This window comes from Equus caballus, chromosome 17 (assembly GCF_041296265.1).
Source record: "Equus caballus isolate H_3958 breed thoroughbred chromosome 17, TB-T2T, whole genome shotgun sequence".
In the NCBI taxonomy this organism is placed as follows: Eukaryota; Metazoa; Chordata; class Mammalia; order Perissodactyla; family Equidae; genus Equus; species Equus caballus.
In genome coordinates this window covers 45,613,147-45,636,963 of record NC_091700.1, presented here as the reverse complement: position 1 = coordinate 45,636,963, position 23,817 = coordinate 45,613,147, and the positions used below count along the sequence as shown (strand labels likewise).

General features: G+C 41.7%; 1 protein-coding gene across 7 annotated transcripts in view; it reads left to right on the top strand.

Moving 5' to 3' along the window:
- Window positions 1-17,338, top strand: part of SLC25A30 (solute carrier family 25 member 30) — a 34,102-nt gene extending 16,764 nt beyond the window's left edge. For 6 of the 7 annotated variants that reach the window (XM_001491277.6, XM_014732102.3, XM_023621605.2 and 3 more), the window contains 9 exons: window positions 2,479-2,601; window positions 4,338-4,485; window positions 7,405-7,499; window positions 8,354-8,439; window positions 10,124-10,219; window positions 10,922-11,046; window positions 12,573-12,711; window positions 14,014-14,094; window positions 15,044-17,338. In XM_001491277.6, coding sequence (XP_001491327.1) covers window positions 2,538-2,601; window positions 4,338-4,485; window positions 7,405-7,499; window positions 8,354-8,439; window positions 10,124-10,219; window positions 10,922-11,046; window positions 12,573-12,711; window positions 14,014-14,094; window positions 15,044-15,085 — 876 coding nt within the window. In that variant the 5' untranslated portion in view covers window positions 2,479-2,537 and the 3' untranslated portion in view covers window positions 15,086-17,338. Of the gene's footprint in view, window positions 1-1,550; window positions 1,953-2,478; window positions 2,602-4,337; window positions 4,486-7,404; window positions 7,500-8,353; window positions 8,440-10,123; window positions 10,220-10,921; window positions 11,047-12,572; window positions 12,712-14,013; window positions 14,095-15,043 lie in introns of those variants that run through there. The other variant, XM_070239774.1, reaches the window with a different exon arrangement.
- The last annotated feature ends 6,479 nt before the right edge of the window (window positions 17,339-23,817 follow it).

Below are 23,817 nucleotides of genomic sequence, written 5' to 3'. Positions count from 1 at the left end.
GCTAAGAATTAGTTAAGTACGGAGATTAATGTTTTCAAGGATAATAGGGAGCTGAGTTCTGGGGGCGGAGTTGTTCTTTGGCACTGAAATACACAAGACATATGATGATTTTCAAGTTCCATGCTTAGGGAGCCTTTTTTTCCCTCTCCCCAGATGGCCTTTTTTTTTTTGCTTTAAAAAGCATTTAATCATTTTTAATATGAAATAGTTCAAATACACAAAGCAGAGAGGAAAGTACAGTGTACCCTATATACCATCACTATATTCAACAATTATGAAGAGTTTGCCCTGTTCGCTTCAACTGCCCCCCTGCCTTGCTCCCTCTCCCTTTTGCTGAACTGTTTTAAAGCCAATTCTGGACCCTGTACATCTGCTCGTGTGCATCTCTGAAGCATCTGCACGTCTTCCTCCGACACCCTACTGTCCGTATTCCACCATCGACCGTGATTCCTGAGGGCCTCTTGTGAACTTTGGTCTGGGTAATGGGGAGACACAGAGGACTTTGCAGGGCAGGGGTGTGTGTGTGCGACCGAGTTGTGTCCGTGTGTGGGATGGTTTGGGCATGGGGGAGGTTAGAGCAGGCAGGCCAATTATGAACACCCTCGGTCTAGGTGTCAGGTGGTGGGGTCTGATGCTTGGCAGTTGCAGCAGGATGGAGAGGAAGAGGAAGATGAGCTGGAGAACCTCTGGGGGCCCACTGACTAGCCTGGCCTCCGGTGGATGCCTGCCTGGAGGACAGAGGGGACCTTGGTGTGAGGATGGGGTAGCTTGCCGTTGTCTGTGCCCACAGGTTCCTGCAGGCAAGAGTGGGACCCCAACGGCTAAGGTTCCCCTTCTAGGGAGAATGGGCTCATTTTGACCACCTCATCCCAGGTGGCACTTCTCTGTAGTACCCTAACGGAGCCCGTCTGCTGCCTGGCTTACTGGACCAGCACCCATGCCTTCATGACTCACTTCTGTTAGCATGTCAGAGCTGGAAGGCTCTGAGTTTGGTTAATGTCCATAAACGAGGAGTGGCTGTGGGTAGGTCTCTTTAGGGTCCCCTTTGGGTTCCTTGTGTTTCCCCTCAGCTTGGACAAGCCCCTTGGCCTTGTTGAGAACTGATATTCTTGGAAACTATAGACTTGGGAAACTGCTAAAACGTGCAAAGTAAAAACATTGGGCATGTTTCTTGCTGGTAATGACTATAATAAATTAGAAATTTTATTTTATTTATTTATTTTTTTTGAGGAAGATTAGCCCTGAGCTAACATCTGCCAATCCTCCTCCTTTTTTTTGCTGAGGAAGACTGGCCCTGAGCTAACGTCTGTGCCCATCTTCCTCTACGGTATATGTGGGACTCGTACCACAGCATGGCTTGACACATGGTGCGTAGGTTCGCACCTAGGATCCAAACTGGCGATCCCTGAGCCACGGAAGCAGAACGTGCGAACTTAACTGCTGTGCCACTGGGCTGGCCCCTAGAAATTTTATTTTAAACCAACAATAATTATAGTTGATAGTATATATAGAAAAGTGTTCATTTGCGTGTGTTTCCTGTTAATGGACATAAGGCCAGATTTACCAACAGAAGTTGTGTAAAACCACAGAACATAAATTGAATGTGGGGGACCTGGCTGTGGCAGGCTTGTGAATATATGTCACAGTGCCGGAAGACCTATTGAGGGAAAGAGGATGGAAGGCAGCCGTTGTGGGGTGTCTTTCTTGTGCTAGTCTTAACATATATATTTAATTCCCACAATAAGCTTAAAAGCTAGGTGTTTTCTTTACCTTAGTTAATTGGTTGTGTTGGCTGCCGCGATGATGGTTATGATGATGGTGATGATAATGATGATGATGATCAAAAACCTAGAGGTTAACAGGAACTTCCCTAGGAGGTGGTGTGGCTCTGACTCCCGAGTCCATCTCTTTCCTTCATACCAAGCTGCCTCCCAGCTATTCACATAGTAAGGGTAAGAGAAGAGAGTTAACATTTATGCAGTGTAAACTAGAAATGTATTTTGGTAATTGGAAGTAATTGTCATTTTACCTTGTGACACTGGATTGCAGCGTTTTTCTGCTCCAGTGCACCTGAGGGATTCCAGTGCCTCCCAGGAGGGACTCAGTAAGACAGTGGCGAGCAAATAACAAATATTTATTGAGTGCAAAACAAATTAAAGATAAAATAGACTTCTAGAAAATAGCCTCCATTGTGCTCCGCTGAATACATACACGCATATCAAGGAATCAGTGTATTGGACGCTTTAAGGCCTGAATGAGAATTAAGGGAACTGATCAAGTGACAATAGTAGTTGCTGACTTGGGGTTTAGTGGATAGGGCTGCTTTGCTTCGTTAAGGCGAGGCTCCCCCGGGGAACCGCTGCAGGAGGGTGTCAGTGATAGCATCTGGTGGCACTCTCCAGATGAAACTCAAGTTTAAAGAAGAAACTGCCTGTGTGACAAGTCACAACTTTGAAACGTCTTCCTTTTCGTGTGCAGGAAAAACCCTGTTGGAGGCTATGTTTCTGTGACTCGAAGGAGCAGGGACGGTGGTGAGAATGTCGGCCCTCAACTGGAAGCCCTTTGTTTACGGAGGGCTGGCCTCCATCACGGCAGAATGCGGTAAGGAGCCCAGGGCGCTGGGGCCGGTTTGCCTGCTGCCTGTGATGGTGTCGGGATTCAGTGTTTGATGTGAATGTAGCTCAAGCACAGAATGTGAGATTATGAAACGTTAATCTCAGAATTCAAAATTTCCTTTTTCTTTTGGTATGCTTTTCAGACAAAATAGTCATTTTGGCTATTTATTACCAGTTTAAGGGTCAAAGTTTAGGGGGAGAAAGTTGAACCAATTGAACAAACAAGTTTCATGAATCATTTTTGGATGACATCTGTCCCTGTTTTCATTGTCCTTTTCCCCTCTTTGCCACTGTTAGCACATCGGGCTGTAAAGAGGTTTGAGGAGCTCAACGGTCCTCCTGAGCCAGATTGCACTTACCTTTGTTATTCCATCCCTTTCCAATTATGTGCCTTATCCGTATCCTACTTGTAGTTCCTCGTCAGTTCAGTTCCACATCAGATCCTGTTTGTTCCTTTGTTTATCCCGTGGAATCGTTCATTCAGCAAATACTGATTCAGCAGCTGCTGAGTGCTGAGTGCTGGACTGGACACTTCATTTGCTTCCAGGGCTCAGTCATTGCTGCCCTGGGACAGAGGCTGCCCCTGAGGAGCCAGTGAGGATCAGGGCTAAGGGTTTCAGGCACCTTAACCACCTACTCACACACCTGCGAAGGTTCTCTGGGCAGGTGGACTTTCCCATTGACAGTGAATCAGGTTTACTGAGTATGGGTTTTATCTGTTTAGATGGACTGTGCGTTAAGTACTGTATTAAGCTTTTTACTTACATTCACAGATTTACTTTTAGATTATAAAACACAAAGTGAGAAACTCCTTTAGAAAATGAACTTTTACTTCCTTTTCATTCAAATGAACCCTATTTTAGCCTTCACGTCTGTAAAAAGTAGTAACTTTTTTTTTTTGTTTTTGAGGAAGATTAGCCCAGAGCTAACTACTGCCAATCCTCCTCTTTTTGCTGAGGAAGACTGGCCCTGAGCTAACGTCCTGTGCCCATCTTCCTCTACTTTATATGTGGGATGCCTACCACAGCATGGCATGCCAAGCAGTGCCATATCTGCACCCGGGATCCAAACCAGAAAACCCCAGGCCACCGAAGCAGAACATGTGCACTTAACTGCTGTGCTGCCAGGCTGGCCCTGTAGTAACATATTTTGAAATGGATTTCCTGTTTGTATGAATCATTCCATGTATCTACTTTGTACAGCAGTGCAGCCTTCTCAAATCCTATGTAGAATAAGATGGGACATAAACAAATATGTAAAGAAAGGAAAATACATTTATCCATTTTTTTTAATGTTTTGGTTCCCAATTTTTTTTAACAGAGAAAAGATTGCAAAGTATCTGCCATTTCTTAATTCTGTTTCTTACTTTACATTATAGTCAGAATGTTTCCCCAGTAATATACCACTGTGTATTTTTATTTAGTAGATTTTTTTTTTCTGTGAGGAAGATTGGCCTTGAGCTAACACCCGTTGCAATCTTCCTCTTTTTGCTTGAGGAAGATTGGCCCTGAGCTAACATCTGTGCCAGTCTTCCTCTGTTTTGTATGTGGGATGCCACCACAGCATGGTTTGATGAGTGGTGTCTAGGTCTGTGCCTGGGATCGGAACCTGCAAACCCCAGGCTGCCGAAGTGGAGTGTGCGAACTTATCCATTACGCTACCGGGCCAGCCCTTGGGATTTCTTTTTATTAAGTGAAATATTTCTTTCTTTACAATTTTTAGGTACATTTCCAATTGATTTAACCAAGACACGGCTCCAGATTCAAGGGCAGACGAATGATGCCAACTTTAAAGAAATCCGGTATCGAGGCATGTTGCATGCTTTAGTGAGGATAGGCCGAGAGGAAGGGCTGAAAGCGCTGTACTCCGGGTAAGCAGACCTTTGGCGTGTATATTTCACCGTGGGCCTCGCAAATGAGTAGACTTAAGATTCAGACTTCATGGAGAAAAAGTAAAAGTTTGAGGTATATTTGAAAAGAGCAAGGTAGATTTTTCATTTCAACTCTATTTTCTACATATGTATTTTATGTAGCAAATCTTGTGGTGAAACTATGTTTTTATTATATTCAAATACAGATAATACAGAAAGTATGCTTGTTTTTGAAAAATTCTGTAATTCAGTATTTCACTCTGAAAATAGCCCTCCCGCTTGGCTATTCTCATTCACCCAGGTTTTTGCCATAACGAAAATGATAAGAGTATTGTCCGTGAGTAAAAGCTGCGTGAACTCCTTGCTTTCCTCCGGTACTTAGTGAACAGTGTGCTGTAGGCGCTGGTTGGGGACGTGAACGAGGCAAGCCCTGCCTGTGTCAGTCAGTCCCCGCGGGAACCAGGATTCATTGGGTGGTTTAAATGAGAGACTTTGATGAAGGAGCTGCTCACGGGTTAAGGGAACAAGTGAAGGCTATTGAGGTACCTGGAAACTAACAAAGTGCGAGGTTGTTGCCAACCCTGGGACCGAAGAGGCAAGGGCCGGAATGGTGTTAGCACCGCCGCCTAGGCCTGAGCCTTGGAGGAGCAGACAGCAGTTGTCGAGGGATGCCTTGGAAGTGCCCAGGGAGAGGAAGAGTACCTCCGCTTCTTTCTCCTCCCACCCTCCCATCTTCCACTGGTTGAATCCACCCAGAGGTCAGCTGGCAAGGGAGCCTGGGTGGTGTCGTCATCCACAGGCACCAGCATCTCTGGGCACAGAGCAGGACAGAGAAGGGTGAGAATGGATCTGGGAGGAGTAATGGGGATCCGCAGCAGCACACTGTCATGAAGAAGCTGTCGTCTAGTGAGGGCTGCAGGTGTGTAAACAGGATCACCAAGGGGTCTGGTAAGTACTGGAGTCAGGTAGAGGCTGGGCAGTCCCAGGCTGTGGGGACGGGGGAAGGGGTGGGTTTTCAGGAAAAGTTGCTCAGTCCAGGAGGTGCTGGATCTGATCTTGAAGGACCAAGATGAGGTAGCCCGGTGAGGTTGGAGGGGAACTATATTCAAACAGAGCCAGTAGTATGTGCAAGAGAGCATGGTGCATCCTGGAAACTGCAGGTAATTCAGCATGGATAGAGTGTGGGGGTTGGTGAGTAGCAAGAGATGGGGTTGAGCAGTAATGAGGGGTCAGGACATGGACAACGTCAGGCTGCGCTGAGCATCTTGGTTTTCTCCAGTATGCCGCAGGTCCCAAACTGGTGCCTCACAGCCCTTCCACCCACTGGTCCCCAAAGATTTTTGTTTTTCAACTGAGCCAATATTTTAAATATGAGAAATTGCACATAAAAACCTGGGATTCCATCTTCTCAAGAAAAATCAACATCTGAGTCCACATTCATTTGCTTATGATCATAGTAACTGGTGTTAAGGATGCTTTCTCTGCTTTACCAAAACCTCTGCCACTCACATAGTGCACGTGTGTATAGTTAGACCCAGCCTGCTTCCCTCACCCACGGCATCTGCCTGGTGCCTGTAAGCACTTGAGTTTGCTATGCCTGTGGCAGGCAGAAGCCACTGAAGGGTTTTGAGTAGAGGGACTGACATGATCAGGTTTCCATTGTAAAAAGATGCCTAACTGCCATGGGGAGAAAGAATTACAGACTAGTAACACTGGAAACAGGCTGTCACATAGGAAGCAGAGACAACAAGGATCTGTCCTGAGGTGGTGGTGTGGGGATGGAGAGAAAGAAGACAGGCTAGAAAGCTATTTAGGGCATAGGATCGACGTACTATGTGGCCTAATATATGAGGAGGTGGTGAGGGAGGAGGAGACCAGGCTAATGTCTTGATTTCTGGTTTTGGCCGGTGTGTAGATGGAGGTTCCCCTCCCTAGTCTAGGAAACAGCAGAGGAGAGCTGATTGCTTGGAGAAGAAAGATAATTAATTCAGTGTGGGACAGTTGATCTAGAGGTGGGTGTAGGCCATGTGAATTGAGAAACCTAGGAAGCAGTTGGAAATGCATCTTTGGATCAATGTTGGAAACACGGATTTCAGAGTCATCAGTGTTTGACAGTAGTTGAAGCCGTGGGAGCAGATGAGCTCGCCCAGGGAGTGCGTGGAGCAAGGAGAGAAGAAAGTGCAGGATAGAATTCTGGGGAATCCCAGAGGACGGAGGTAGGATGCTGCAGAGAACAGAAAAGACGTGGGAGAGGGTGCTGTTCAGCAGCTCAGGGAGGAGACAGCTGCAAGTAGGACAAAGGGCGGACAGTAGCAAATGCTGCGGGGGCGTTATACAAGGTACTAATTGAGAAGCATCATTTAATTAAGCGACAAAGATGTCAGTTGTTCGCCTGGGTGAAAAGGGAGTTTTGATGGGGAGGCTGGAGGGAAGCCAGATTGCAATTCAAGAAGGAAGCTGGAAGTGCAAAAACTGAGCTGGGGAGTGTAAATGCCACAGGGTGGTTCTGGGGTCAGAGAGGCTAACGAGAGGGAGAGGAAATACCTGGAAGAGGGCCTCCAAGGAGGTAGATGAGCTCCAGAGCGGCAGTGGAAGAATGATGGATGCCAACAGAGGCCATGTTTCACTGGGCGCTTCGTACTGAGAAAGGAAAGCCCTCTCCTCTGAACGTGAATGGGCAAGTGGAACTCCACTGACGCTTCATTAAGGATGAATACGAGGGCTGAGCTTTCACTTAGTGGACTCATAATTTGCACAATTTTAACTGAACTCACCTATATCTCTGTTGGACTTTGAATTTTAAGAAATCTGCTTTAGTGTGGAAGGCAGATACGTGAGTGTCTCTCTGTGTGGGGCTCTTCTAGAAGATTTTAAGAGATTTTTTAGAATTTTTCCATCCCTTTGTAATTGGTTTGACAGGATTGCCCCTGCGATGCTACGGCAGGCTTCCTATGGCACCATCAAGATAGGCACTTACCAGAGCTTGAAGCGACTATTTGTCGAACGCCCAGAAGGTGAGTGGGGAATCTTTTGTCCAAGTGGTTTTGGATCTGTTTTCTTCAGGTTATTTGTGACTTTACTACTCCTGAGGAGAGCTCTGGGTATAAGGCTAAATGAATTGTGCTTAAAGCTAGTCAGTTATCAGCCGAATTTAGGGGACTAACAGTTAAAAGGAGCAGTCTTATAAACATTCTCCTGACTTGTCCTCATCTCCAAAATGTCTAGGCTAGAGAATAAGTTACAGTTCTAGCCAATTTAAAATTTTCTAAAGTCATAGGAATTATCACCTATTTTTCAGGGAAGCAGTGAATACGTTTTTTAGTGCTAAGAGCTCTGAGTTCTAATAATTTGTTGCTGGTTCATTCTGCGGCTTTGCTTTTGTCTATAGAGCAGCCTGTCTCTTTTTACAATGGGACGATCACCAGTCGCTGTCACATGAGAGTGATAAACAGCCACACCGCTTTGGAAGTGCTTCAGTATACTTCAGATTAAATCTGTGCGATGGGCTTTAAAACTTTATCTCCATTTCTCATAGACTCTCAAAATGGCTCATAGGCGTGTGTCTTTTTTATTCTCCTACCGGATATTCCTCATCTTAATTGCTTCAGTGGTCTGTATGTACACACAAAAGGGAATTGGTAGATAGTTACTAACTTTGCATGATAATTCACATTCTTTTTGGATATCAAGAAATTTTGCTAAGCAAAATCCCTTTAGCCAGCAAAATCCTCAATCCTTTTAAAATTACTTGATTCATGAAGCATAAATTTCTTTATTCTCTTAAGATGCGCAAGTGGTATGTATATGAGTTACACTTATGAAGAGCTCTGTATATATGTAAAGTCAAGTAATATGTCTGCATTTACAGATGAGACCCTACTGATAAATGTGGTCTGTGGAATTCTCTCTGGAGTCATATCCTCGACCATTGCTAATCCAACTGATGTTTTGAAAGTAAGCAGTCCTTTCTATCTCTTATAGGCATCCTCTGTATTTTCTTACTGAGAACCATGTCCAGATAATGAAAATCTGCCAATATAGCGTACACTATGTATGTGTGAATCTGTTTATAATTTAACCACTGTGAAGACTCTAACTTATAAATATCTACTAGGTGAATTTCTCACTGGTAGAGATGAGTTCAAAAGTAGAGCTCATTTGGGAGACTTTGGAAGTTTTGTTGATTTAGCAGAAAATAAATTTAGGCTTGGATGCATTTGAATTTCATTTTTCACTGAATATCTCCCTTGTTTTGTTGGTTCATTAAAAATAGATGAGCTATAGTTTTAAACAAGTCTAGGCTACTCATTAATGACCCTTTCTGAACGTATTATGTTATCCATTAATTTGATTTCAGGAAATACTAATGAAAATATTTACTTACCACAATTAGACATGTCACATTAGATGACCTTGTTGACAATAGCCGGGATACAGCCTCCTTAAATCCTTTTTGGAATAAGGCAAGGGGCTAACTATTTACATAAAATAAAAATTGGGCCTGCGTTACTTTTTGAACCCTCTCCAGTTATTCCTTTCCCTCCCTCCCTCTCCTTGTTTCCCCCTTTATTTAACCGGCATTCACTGTGCTTCTCCCTTGTACCAGTGGGTGTACTGGGTGCTTAGAATCCAAAAATGAGTAAGACAAGGACCCTGCCCTCAGCCCTCAGTCTAATAGGAGATTCTGACGAGCATCAACATTTTATGCAGCAGCACGTTGAATGCACTGCAGTTATGCACAGTGAAGGGACAGCATGTGTGAAGAAAAACACAAGGCACTTTTGCCATAAATTTATGCTATGTTGGGGTACGATTACTGGGAAAAAATATCTTTATTCCTATTAATCTCTGAAATGTACATCAGGGCTTCAGAAAGGCAGTTCCTGTGTTTTGGTTTATTTTCCCAAGTTAGCGTGGCAGTAACAGTTCCCTTTAGAAGTTTGAGGTAGTGTGTTTGGTCCCTAAACCAAAATAAGGTACCAATTTTTTAGTGAGAAGTCTCTTTTTGTTCTTAAAAATGCAGAGAGCTACATCAAACATTATTTTTATGTTGGAATCTTGGTCATGTGAATTCCGTGGCTGTTTCAAAGTTCATTTATAAGTTCAAGTGTAACAGACTGCGACGAGCGTCATGTGGCCATCCCGTGGCCAGCTCGCCTGCATACCTTTTGGTTCAGCTGGTTGGAAATAATAGTGGCTTGGAGTAACTAAAATAGGAAATACGTTCACCCATGCTTGGTGCTGCCAGGTACACTGAATACTCTTACTAATTATGTTAAATCTTTAGAATTACCATCATGTTCTCTCTTTCCTACTTAGTAACCTGTAGGGAAATATGCCATTTTCTTTCCTTTTCAAAAGACTATTTAAAAAAAATGAATATCTTTTGACACTTCATGAGCTACTGTATCCAGGACTCTCTGGACTCTTCTAGATGCTTTTTTGTTGATTCCAAAGTGCCTGAGAACCAATCCTTATAAATTAATTTTAGTCTACTGAGGACATTTTAAACTGGCATTTATATTATAATTTTTTTCTTGTAATGAGCATTAAACAAGAGATTGAATGATTTTCAGAGGTCTACATTTGGGGAGAAGTGTGCTAGTGTCCTCATGTTAGTCTTTAAAATCATCTCTAGATACGGATGCAAGCACAAAGCAGCACCATTCAAGGAGGAATGATAGGCAACTTCATTAACATTTACCAGCAAGAGGGAACGAGAGGACTGTGGAAGGTAAGCTTGAAAAACGCATCCATCTGACTTAGTTCTTCCTTTTTTGAGTTCCTTTTTCCTATTTCCATCATTTTATTTAATCCAAATGGCATAATGGAGTAAGGGAAGAAGAGTGACATCTGCCCTGGAAGATGGCTTCTTCCTTAATTTCCTCATCTGTAAAATGGAAATATAAGGAATACGTCATGATTTTAAAGGACTTTCTGAATAATTCATATATAAGAGATTCTGTGAATATTGAGTACTTTTTTGTTTCCTTGCTTTTTAAAAAATTCTTATGGAGAAGGGGTTTCTGGGTTACAGTTACATTGGATTTTTTGACCTGTATGATTTTATGGCTCGTAAGTGGTGACTGTTATTATTAGGCAAACGCTGGTATGGAGTGCTACTTGCTACTATTCTAGTGGTTTATCAGTAAAGGTCATCCAGTACAATCCTCTTATTATGTACAAGGAAACCAGAGGCTCTGAGAGGTGACTTGTCCTGGCTAAGGTCTGGCCAAGGTCATATAGTTAGTACCGGAATCAGAATTAGACTTTGGAGCTTCTGACTTCCTACGCTCTAGTCTTTTCTACTCTGTCACTACATTTCTGCCTATCAGCAGCAAAACATAAAAATTGCTGTAGTTTGTGGAGTAGAACCTTTGCACATTTGCAAGGCTTGTTTTTTGCAGAGACATCTGAATCTAATATTTTTGCGCAGGGCGTGTCCCTCACCGCTCAGAGGGCTGCTATTGTTGTTGGCGTGGAGCTGCCGGTCTACGACCTCACCAAGAAGCATCTGATCCTCTCGGGCCTGATGGGAGACACCGTGTATACCCACTTCCTGTATGTTGAGGATTTTTAAAAAATTAATATTTTAGGTATGCATGAGTTGAGGGTGGAAATTTGCTACATACTTATGTGAATTTAAAGAAAGTTGATTACAAAAGTATTATATTCTCATATTTGAAAAATTACAATACAGAAGCGAACCAGGAAAAAGTAAAAGTCCTTATCCGTTTTTGTAGGTAGCCGTTCTTAACAGTTTGATGTGTACTTTCTAGGCGTTTTCTGTGCACATGCAAATATGTCTACAAAAGGATATTACATGTATGGTACTTTATTACACAAATAAGATCGTGCTTTGCATTCTCTTACTTTTTAGTTTTATCTTTATTTTTTCAGCTTTATTGGGTATAATTGACAAATAAAATTGTAAGATATTTAAAGTGTATGACATGATGATTTGATATACGTATACACTATAAAAGGATTCCCTACGTCGAGTTAACACATCCATTGCCTCGCATGTTTACTTTTTGTGTGTGTGTGTGAAAACATTTAAGTTCTCTCTCGGCTGAATTCGTTTATACAATGCAGTGTCATCAGTTATAGTCACTACGTTATATGTTAGATTCTCAGACCTGATTCATCTTATACCTGAAAGTTTGTCTCCTTTTACCAGCCTCTGCCTAATTCCCCCACCGCCAAGCCCCTGAAAACCACTCTGCTCCTCTCTTTTTTGTTTGCTTTTTTTTTTAGATTTCGTGTATAAGTTGTCACTTATACAGTATTTGTCTTTCTTTTTAAAATTTAATAATACATTCCAGATATCTTTCCGTGTTGGTACATACAGTCTTCATTTATTTTTGATAGCTGCAGATTAGTATGGATGTGTCAGAGTTTAATCCATTAAGGGATGGTTTTTGCCCCTCAGAGGACATTTGGCCATTTCTGGCAACTATTCTGATTGTTATGACTAGGGGGAGTACTATTGGCATCTCCTAGGTAGAGGGCAGCGATGCTGCTAAACATCTTAGGATGCACAGGACAGACCTCCAGAACAAAGGACTATCCAGGACAAAATGTTAGCAGTGCCGAAGTTGAGACCTCTGCTCTGAGTTAATTGGTAGCAAGTGTGGTCTGTGGTCGTCCTCTGAGACTGAAAATGTAGTAGAACCTGTGGGCCCTCGTGGGCATTCCAGTGAGGAGATCTTTTTCTCTGATCTCTAAGAAAAACATGGTTATGATATGGCTGAAATGTCTCTGATGCCTGCTTATAGGTGAACAGATGCAATAGACCATCCTTGGAGGACGTTCCTTCACGTTTCTTTGATTCTTTAACATTCCAGAAACTCAAAGATATTCTTAGCTGTGGCTGGAGTGTGTAAGCCTGTATGTTCGGTGCTGGTGTTGAAGGAGTTGGTGCGGCTCTCTAAATATGAACCTCGTTCTTGGTGCATTTCATCTTGTTGCATCTTCTTATGTGTCACTTTAACATAGTTTGGGAGGAGGCTGTTTCTTGTCTTTGATAGTGGTGGTTGCAGCTCGGTGGTGAACTTTTTCTTTTTCCAATGGTATCTTCTTCATAGCTCAAGCTTCACCTGTGGTCTGGCCGGGGCGCTGGCCTCAAACCCTGTTGATGTTGTGAGAACACGTATGATGAATCAGAGAGTCCTTCGAGATGGCAGCTGCCCTGGCTACACGGGTACCCTGGATTGCTTGTTACAGGTGAGAATGAATGTCCATCTGTATGGAGTTGTGAATTCCTTTCGTAGCCCATGAGATTCCACATTACCCTTTGAAGAGTTTCTTATGATTTAAGAGCATAGAGTTTAGAGCAAGACAGACCTGTGGATCTGTCACTTGTAACTGTGTCTTTGGTCAAGGTCTAGACTCCTTATACCTCAGTTTCCTCATAAATAAAATGGGACAATAATAGCGCCTGCATCATAGGGTTATTGTGAAAGTAAGTGAGATAAAGCCTAGAAAGCAGTTAGCATAGGGCCTAGAATGTAGTAAGCCCTTATTGTTAGTATAATTGATAATAATAAGGGCCGCTATAAGGAAATAAGAAAATTTATTTTACTTAATCTTCAGCATTCTAGTGGATTGCTTCAATCAATGAATCTGTCTCCAAATAGATATATGTTTTATTTATTTGTTTTTTACCTAAGAGGTAACTAAATTTCGAGAGCTGTTAAAACTAAGACGAGTGATGCTCTAAAAGCCTGAGATGGTACCAGTTTTCACCACACCAGGATTACTGGTTATAAATACAAAATCTGGATGAATATTTAGAAGTGAAAGTTCATTTCTTTATATCTCTGCTCTGCTGCGAAGGGTGAGAAAATAGTCGTATTTCCTGTGATCATAGTAGAACTGTGTCTCCTTCCAAAATAGATCTCCTTCCTGTTGAGTCAAACTGGAATGAATATCCTTCGTTCAGACATCTCTCTCAAGGCAACGCGTCGATCTTTCTGTAGTTCTCAGCTTAAATAATCGAGCCTATTGTTCACGAGTGGACAAAAGTTTGAGACTGTCACCCCTACTAGATTGTTAGTTGTCAAAGGTTAGGGACCACTTTATGGTTCCTGTTATCCAGCGTGATTCTGGTGCATTCTAGACTTTAAGTACTGCTTTAATGAAGCAAAAGTACTTTTTATCCATCCAGTAACTTATGAAACAGTGGTGCTCTGAATGATATCTTTACCACCATTGCCTCTTTATTTCCGACCTGTTTATGAACCCAAATGGCTTGGAAGCAAAAGACTTTAGTTCGAATTAAATCTAATTTCTTACTCATTCAACTGCTGTGTGTTTTCTGTGAAGGGGTAGTTTGGCGTGGAGCCTTAGTCTTCACCTATGCAGAAGCCTTTAAAGAACAAGAAGAGGCAGATGGCAATGATTTCTTAAATAGTCCTTCCAAACAGGATTGTATTTTAAAGAAAAATAGATGAGTCTGGCTACTAATTATTAATACGTTTGACATAATTGGAAAGTTGGAAGTTAACTTATTTTTTTTCCCCTTAGACATGGAAGAATGAAGGGTTTTTTGCTCTGTATAAAGGGTTTTGGCCAAATTGGTTGAGACTTGGACCTTGGAACATCATTGTATCCTTTTCTGTTGTAGTAGATCTGAAAAAAGATGTAGCTAAACAAATGTTGTTTGTATAAACTATCATGTTATTAATTATAATTTAGAAGTAAGTTCTTACTTTTTTGAGTTCCTCTGATTCTAAGAACTATTCAGGTGCTTTTTTAGGAAATGTGAAGTCTGTGTGCTAGGCACTATGAATCTTGGTTTAGTGATGGTGCTATTGAAAAGTAGTGCTATCAATAAAAATTTTTATTCAGACTCTGCTCCAGAAGCTGAGTTTTTATGATTTCAGAGAGACACAAGAATTGATTTTTATCCCTAGCCACCCTTGGGAAGGAAGTGGTTTGGTGGGGGAGTTCTAGAATGCTTATTTTAGAGAGTGCCTAAGGATAAACAGGAATTAGCCCCTGAATTATTTGGCTGATCAGAATGATCCCACTATGTGCCAAAGTGGGAGGCAGGAAAGAAGTAGCAGTTTATTAGACATGAAAGGGCAGGATTATATATAAAGTAGGAAATATTGGCTTTCACCATCCTCTTATTTCTCTTTAGCTGCAGCTCCGTCCTTCGGAGGCCTGCTTAGCAGAAACCCTTGAAGAGAGCTTCCCAGGGCTTGCTGTTTTTCTCTTTCTCACAGAATTTACTGTTCTGGAAAGTCTTCCTGCCACAGCAAAGTCATAAAAGCTAGTTAGTGAGGATATAATCTTCCAAGAGGCCGTCGGAGCTGATGCTGGGGGATTTGTCTGTGTCAGCTGTGATCTTTCTGTTCCAAGGCGACCTTGGGAAGGCTTATGTGGCGATCTTCTGGGGCAGTTAGGGATGGAGCCCCTCATTTCACCACGTCCACATCATGTGGTCTGCCCAGACATATTTGTTAGGAGATGTGCTATTTGTGGGTCTGATTTCATACCTCAGGGTTGTTGAGATGGCATCTTTTTTGTCAGCCTTAACTGATAACTGCAGTTCTTTGTGACATATGAGCAGCTGAAGAAATTGGATTTGTGACAAGTCCAGGCTCCATGAGACAGCGCTCCGAAAATGCTCACTTCCGAAAGAGTAAAGCTTCCTGTGTTGCACACTGCTTCTCACCGCTTGGCTCGTCACAGATTCTGAGGTGTGAGCAGCAGATGAAGACTGGGTTAGTTCAGATTGCTGTGTGTTGGCATCAGATGCTCTGCAGCAAACATTTAATGGCATAAACTGTAACATCCAAACCCTAGTCTTTACCATTAAAGTGCCCTTCAACGTCAAAGATAACTTTTAAATGCGTGTTTCTTGCTAAGGAAAACTTGCAAGAAGATCAGGAAGTGTGTGCTGTTTTCTTCAGGGGAGAGGAGCACCTGATCCTGGCAGCTCCGAGGCGGGAAGACCCGGCTGCTCTGAACAAGCTCGTCGGAAGCAGGGAATAGAGCCTCCGGGAGGGGCTTACTGTTCCTGATCTCCTGGGGGCTTTGGCTTCTTGTCGGCTGAAGAAATCACACACGTGAAGACCTGGACTCTTCAACCCCGGGTGTAAGCAGTGCAGGAAGTAGACCTCTGGAACACTGCACTGCTTTGTAATTTCCTATTTTGGCAGGATCTTTCACTTATAATAAGTGATTTTAAGCCTTTGAAGACTTGACCTTTGTGAGGAATTGTTACAAAGTATTGACATCTAAACCCATGATGGTGTGATGTGTTGGTTTTGAAGGTGATGGGGTCCGTGTTGGTGGCAGGTGTTTCAAGCAGCTCAGGTTCTCTCTTAGGTAATGTTAGCAATTTGCTCTTTGATATTTAGCAAAGTTTTATTTCCCAATCTGTAAAATGGGAATAATAACATCTATTGATGTTAAAGGTCAAATAAAGAAACCAGCAGCTGTTACTACCTGACTTGTAGTGTGAGTGTGTTTACATCCTGCTGTCATACAGCTGTCATCCCAGAATAAATAGCCTTTGTGTATAGAAGAGTCAACTTATCAGGGGCTTCTCTTTGTAATCCTGGGTGAAGCTCTTGTTACAGGCCTTATGAAAGAAAGAGCACTGTATAAACTGAGGTTTTATTGTGTTTTCTTCAGCAAAATGTTGCAAGTGATTTCCCCAGTTTTTACTTTAGATCAGGTCATGTTTGTTAAAATATTTCATGTCTTGGGCTTCTGAATTACTTTGGATAGAAAATACTTGTTTGAAATTCTAAAAACTTTAATGCTGCACCTATTTATGTAGTTTCTGATAAGAGGTGTATAATATCTCCCTTTCTTCTTTTCTTCTAAAGACAAGATAAATCATTCTCCCTCTTCTTTTTTTGTTGAGGAAGGTTAGCCCTGAGCTAACATCTGCCGCCAATCCTCCTCTTTTTGCTGAGGAAGACTGGCCCTGAGCTAACATCCGTGCCCATCTTCCTCTACTTTACATGTGGGACGCCTGCCACAGCATGGCTTGCCAAGTGGTGGCATGTCCGTACCCGGGAACCGAACCGGCGAACCCCGGCCGCTGAAGCGGAACATGCGAACTTAACCGCTGCACCACCGGGCTGTCCCCCTGCCTCTTCTTTCTCATCTTCGACTTATTCGTTTCAAAATAAAAAGTGACTCTGAGAGCCCCAGGAACTTTGCACTTCTAGAAGACAGCCCAGGAAAGGGAAATATTTACTTGGGGCACCTTCAGTTCTACGCTTGGAGGACAACATTCAATACATACTAACTGGGGCTCCAGGGCATGCACTTCTGCATGTGTGCCGGGCACTTACCCTCTAGCCCCTGGGCTGCCTCCTCCCTTCAAGCAGAATAGAAAGAAGGGATGCAGGTTTTCCTTGGGCATTGGACAGTTTTCCTCCCAGTCACTTTCAGCTTGCCTTCTTTGTTAATGTTGACTTTGACAAAGATTTTGTGCAGCACAATTTTATTTTCAAAAGAAAGAGCTGAGACAAAGTCATTAAAGAGAAAGGGAAAAAGAAGGGGAGGTGGAGTGGCATGTAGGTGTTAGTTGCTTAAAGACTAAGATGAAAGTTCAGATCTCCTTGGCCAGCTGTAGACGTGACTCTGGGACGCTAGGCTCCTTCAGGCTTCACTTCTGGTACCAAACCATATCTTTATAGAGAGGAGAGTTCTTTCTTCTTACCAAAACATTCCATTAATGTGGTAAGGGCTTTCTATAGAAAGGCGTTCACTTTCAAGTTCCTTGAGCTTAAAGGATTACTTTATATGAACCACTTTTTTTTTAATGTAGAAATTTTCCTTTTTAAGTGTACATATAATTTCTAAAACAGTAGAAGGAAGTTCATTTTAAAGACCATGCAATATTCATTCTATCAATTTATTAAAATTATGCACATGTTCATACCAGGATGAAAAGAAATTCAAACCTCACTGTGAAACTTAAGCACGTTTTTGAGACAGAAATTTAGTATTTCTTCAGTGTAGATTTATTAAACACTCTGTAGAACAGAATCTTAACCTGTGTTGGTTTTTCTGCTTCCTGAAGGGGTTAATGCCATTGTTGAAGCTTCTAACCAAGAAAGAATTAAAGGCTTGGGAGACTTGCTCCCCTTGTTTTCAGGGGTGTGGCTACAAGTTCCTCTGCCCCCTTGGATATGCGTAAATGTAGCAAAAGGATTTTTAGCTTTTATAACCAAAAAGAAGAAAGTGGAATTTTTCATTTGCTTGTGGAGTTCTGTAATTATTGATGGTAAATGTTGCTGATCTGTGATATAAAAAATGACTCCTGTTCTTCATATTTATTCATGTACTCGAAATAGTATGTATTATCTGAAGACTATAAATTTTTCATATGCCTTCATATTTTGAGCTCTTTATTTAAACATCATTGGAATATGTGGCCTAAACCTTGTTTCATTATTTAATAAACTGAAGTAATATATAATAATAAAAATAACGTGTGATTATTTCAGATAAATAGAAATATTTAAACAGAGACTAGCTCCAGAGAGTCCAGAGGGCTGGAGTAGAAATAGCGTTTGTGAAAGTGGCTTCAGACAGTTCTCTCTGCACAGGGAAGTTGTTGGGATCATCTTACTCATTGCCTGGACACCTGTGTGCCCTCCCATTGTATGAAATACCCTGCAGCTCAGTAGAGGCCGGTGAATTTGATTCGTGGCCTGGCTTGGCAGGGCACCCTGGAGAACACCACTGTGCTGACATCAGTGCCCTGCACTTTCAGGTTCCCCCAGTCCTCCTTCCACTGTTGGGTGTTGACCAGAGGCAGGAACTGGGATCCGAGGTTAACTGTGGACTAAGCAGAGACGTCTCTGGTTGGCATAAAATAACCAGTGCAGGAAATGCAAACCTGGTTCATTCATTTTTTTACTTAAAAATATTTTCTAGGTGCCTGTCGTCTTAACATTTGAATTAAACTTAGTCTCTTAAAAAAACAGAATTGGGAAAAAGGGGGAGGCTTTCTGTCTCAGTTCTCCCCCCTGAGAGATTAAGTGACGTAGTTGTACAGGATTGACTTTCTGTGGAGGTCCCGGAGAGCAGCCCGCCGCTGGTGTTTCTCAAAGGCCTGTGAATAGTAGAACTCACACTTGCCTAGCACCTGTTAGACTCTTTTGGCCTTAAATCCAGGCTATTTATTTTTAAACTGGCAGCTGGGAAAATCTGATAGGGTCGATTTTCGGTAGATTATAAGTAGATCCATTCTGAAGCAAAGCATAGGAATACAAGACAAGGGCAGTGTTTGAATCGCTTTCTTGAAAGCTTGATGCAAAATAACGGAACCAAGAGCAAAACACTGGAAACTACCTATGTGTGTCTACTCCCCCCCCCCCCCCCGCCCCGCTTACATCATAATGTGTGCAGTGGCTTACTGTGTGGTTCCTGAGAAGAATGAGTTGGATCTCAGCCTGTTAATCTGGAAAGATGTCCAGGATATGTTGTTAAGTAGAAAAAAGTTAAGATGCAGACTCGTACGTATACCACAAACTCATTTCTTAGGGAAAAAGCATAAACTTTCATAGGTAGGAAATGGATTTAAAGGATGTGCATTAGAGTTCTGTAGAGAAACAGAACCAATAGAGTGTGTGTGTGTGTGTGTGTGTGTGTACACATACATGAATTACTTTAATGAATAGGCCCATGCGATTGTGGGTGATCGACGAGTCTGAAATCGGTAGGGCAGCAGGGCAGGCCAGTAGACTAGAAACTCAGGTGGGATTTCTGTTAGTCTTGAGGCAGAATTCCTTCTTCTCCATGAAACCTCAGTTTTTTCTCTTAAAGCCTGTAACTGATTGGATGGGGCCCACCCTGTTGTGGAGTGTAATCTTAACGTCAGCTGACCGTAGATGTTTTTCACATCTATAAGATACCTTCACAGCAACATCCAGTGTTTGCTGTACAACTGGACGGCCATAGCCTAGCCAAGTTGATGTAGAATTTAACTATCATAGGGTAGAAAGAATTAGTAATGTTTTCCTTATACATAATTGTATTATATTGGTTGTTTCAAAAGCCTATATTTTGTAATTTAAAACCAAAATCTGTAAAGAAAAGAACGAAAAGGACCTAGCTTGGAATACAGATGTCCAAGTCATGGAAAACAGAAGTTGCAGTATATATAATATTCTAACTATAATGTTTCTAAAAGTGTACTAATTGTCTATCAACCTTAAAATTGAACTAAAAGGATTAATGGAAAACTTTTGCTGTTTATTTCGGTTTTTAACCACTTCGTTTTTATTCAGTGAACTTAATACTATGATTAAAAAAAAAAGTTAACCTTTTTTTTTGACAGAGGGAACCTCTAGAAAGAGGGCATCAATGTAGACTGTGTACTTACCCTCTAAACTTCTAGGTTATTTTACACAATTCTTGGTCTTCTTGTGACTGTACTGACTTTCAAATTTATACTGTTGCATTGCGTTATATGGTGGAGACAGCTATGTTCCCTGTTAAGAGGTTTTGCTTCATTAATTATAATCCTTTGAATATATTTCTGAAACACTCTCCAATTCTTTATGGAAAGAGAAGCTGGCTAAGGGTAAGCTATTGCCTGTCTCCACCAGATGTATCTGTGACAGTTCTGATGACTCCAATTAGAAGGAATCCACATTGTACAGTTAGAGCCAGGGTTACAAACATCCAAGAGCTGCTTAAGGCCACTAGCAGGCTTCATCTTTAATTGCATCACTACTCTAGTTTGCTGTCCTGCTTTGTGCTTTTTTTTTTGGTGAGGAAGACTGGCCCTGAGCTAACATCTGTGCCAGTCTTCCTCTATTTTGTATGTGGGATGCCACCACAGCATGGCTTGATGAGTGGTGTGTAGGTCTGTGCCCAGGACCTGAACCTGTGAACCCCAGGCCACTGAAGTGGAGTCCACAAACTTAACCACTACACCTCTGGGCCAGCCCCTGTACTTTTTTAACATGATAATTTGAACATAGTAGATACTGCAATAAATACTTGTTGCATTAAATCGAAGCAACCTACTAAGATTTGCTCATTACTTCTGGGAGTCTTACAAGGAGTCAGTGAGAACTGGGATGAGAGGACTGCACGTAGTATTTCCTACTGATTGCTTTATTCACCATGTTTCTTTTGTGATGCTCAAAGAATTCAAAACCTCTGTGAGGTAATGTTTAGTTTGGGCTGAGATTAATTTTTAAAAATTATGGTAAAATATATATAAAATAAATTTGCTCTTTTAACCATATTTAAGTGTACAGTTCTGTGGCATTAAGTGCATTCACATTGTTGTGCAACCGTCACCACCATCCATCGTCAGAACTTTGAGATGAGTGGTTTTGAGCGGGTCTTGGTCCTTCAGTCATTTGGCAGTGTTCATCTTGTGGCCCTGGGACAGGCCCACACTGGAAGGTAAGATCCCAGAACTTGCATCTGATACTTTTTTTCATTGTGGTAAAATATACATAATACCACACTGCTTCCATTGCTGCCAGGCACCCTGACTCCTCCCTCTCTGTTTCATTTCACATTCAGTTAATGTGAATTCGTGTCGATGTGTGTGTCATTCTGTCTAGGACCCTTCTACGGGGCCAATCTGGCAATATCCTCACTCCCCATTCTCAGCATGAGGCCAAACTCCAGAGTTTTCCTAGTCTTGTCCCTACTCACCTCTTTGGCCTCAAGTCTTGTCACTTCTCTACTTTCAACTCCAAATTCTAGCCATATTGGAAAATTTTTGACTTCCTAAAAATATTTTATATTCTTGCTTCTCATCCTTAGCTCATGCTGTGGTCTCTGGCTTGAAAGGGTTTCTTCTCTCTTTGTCCTCTGTCTTCAGATGCCATTCATTCAAAATACATTTATTGAGCATATACTGTATGCCAAGTACTGTGCTTAGAGGTCCCTTCCTCCAGGAAACCTACCCCGATCTTCCAAGTATGGGCTAGATTAGATGCCTTAATTCTGTGCTTTCTGTAACATCATCTTGCTTATTCCAGTGATGCTGCATCTTTTATTATATTGCACTTTCCAGTATTGTCTATCTGTCTTGCCAGATTGTAAGGTCTTTCGAAGCAAGAAATGTTCTTACATAGTATTGAATACTCAGATCAGCACACAACCTGGCACACAGTAGGTGCACACTAAATGTTTAAGAAGTGGATGAGTTAATGAACAAATGGGTAATTGGTTCTACTTTGAGATCCCTAATGCTGTACTATACACACACGTGGACGTGCGGCACATAACAAAAATATATAGAAATAATTAATATATGTACATCATTATAAATAGTACCTACTCATTTTAAAAGTATATAAAGAAATAGAAGATACAATTAACATTTAAAATGACTGTCTAATAGACCATTGAATAAATTTACCATATTTCTATACTTAAACTTTTTCAAATGTTTGTTAGTATCCTATGACGAACATCTGTGTACATAAAGCTTTTTTAAAATACTTAAGATTATCAATTTTTGAGAGAACCCCAGAAGAGGAAGTAAAAAAAAGAGCATTTTAAAGGTAGTGATAGTTCCAAAGATGTTTTACTGATGTTGCCAGTGTTTGTTCTCATCACCAGCATGTGCTAATTTTTTTTTATTGTACTTGTTTTAATTTTATTACCAGCAAAGATACAGTTCATAGGTATTGAAGGTTGAAATCTTGGAAGGTAATTTTGCCTTTCTTCAAAATATGCCTTGATTCTAAATATTGCCTTTACATTCTAAGCTGGGGGACCATTGGTCTGATCCAGGGCAGCAACGCTTCTGTTATCCTGTCATAAAGCCTTAGCTACTGTTTAAATAAATCGGCAAGGTTTAAGGTGATTTATACAGTTTACTGATGTGTGAATGAGAAACTGATAAAGTGAACAAGCAAGGAAATAATTTGAAAAGGGAAACATCTTTGAGCTCTTGATGAAACTATATAAGCCAACGAAGATCAGTGGTTCTAACAAGCTGAAGGATCGCACGTGAAGAAATTTAGCAATTCCAAATTAACATGCTCTGAAAATTCAAGAGGGAACTGCAGACGTGTAGGTGTACATAAGAATATTTTCTTTTAAATTGTTCCATTTTGTGACTTCATTGTGTTACAGGCAATGAAGTAAAATACAGCAGGATCTGAGAAGGCTGACGGTTTTTTGGGGGGTTGTTTTGTTTATTTTTTTTTCCTGAGGAAGATCTGCCCTGAGCTAACATCCGTTGCCAATCCTCCTCTTTTTTCTTTTGCTTGAGGAAGATTAGTCCTGAGCTAACATCTGTGCCAATCTTCCACTATTTTTTTGTACGAGGGACACCTCCACAGCGTGGTTGGTGAGCAGAGTAGGTCCACGCCTGGGATCTGAACCTGTGAACCCAGGCTGTTGAAGAGGAGAGTGCACAACTTTAACCACTCGGCCACGGGGCTGGGCCTAGGAGCCAGCTGTTTTATCCTTCCTCCTCCTAGATGCCATGATTTAATGTTTTGGCATTGGACTACTCCTGCTTTATAGTAGAACAGAACGTACCAAAGCTTCAAGCCTTTTCCTCTCGGAGGTCTTTCTTTGAGCCTGTAATGCTCACCCCTAGGACTCAAGCTTGCTGAAATGCCCTGTTACTAAAAGTACTAAGGTTCAAATGTACATCTTCATGTCACTCACTTTCATGTTCGTATAGAGGTGAAAGGAAGGAAAGAGAAGGTCTGGTCGGGCATCCTGGTTTCAATGACAGGTCTGCCCTTTACTAAACATTATCCTGAGTGGCTCACAAACCCCTCTGGGGTTCAGTTTCTTCATTCATTAAATGGGGGTAATGATCATATCCACCAACTTCCTCCTTGGGTTAAAGTGAGGAGCAGAGGAGAGGCACTGTGTAACTAACTATCACGTTAGTTGTTCTTGCATCCTTGCATTATCAGCAGGGGTCCTTTACAGTGTTCAGATTTTAATAACTGAGTGGGGCTGACCGAGCACTCCTTGTAAGTCAGTGGATCCCTTTCTCCATCTCCTGTGCTTTCTCTCCCTTCCCTGATCTGGAACACCCCTCTTGTACTTGGGCATTTTTTGATTTCCAGGGACCGATTCTAAGACATTAATGGATGAAAAGCCTTGAGAAGGAAAGGTGTGGCTCTGGAACGTGGAGTTTCAGATATTTGTAGCAGGTAATAGGGATGTTTCACCACCGTCTGTGCTTTTAGGGCACAGGCAGTAGGATATGGTGCAGCATTTCTCAAACTAGAGCCTGTGGACAAATTTTTGAAATGTTTTCATTTCATATACTTTAAAATATATATAAACATACTCTGAATCATCAACATGACTGCCTTATAGCTTAGGGTTGCCGGATGATTTCAGCTT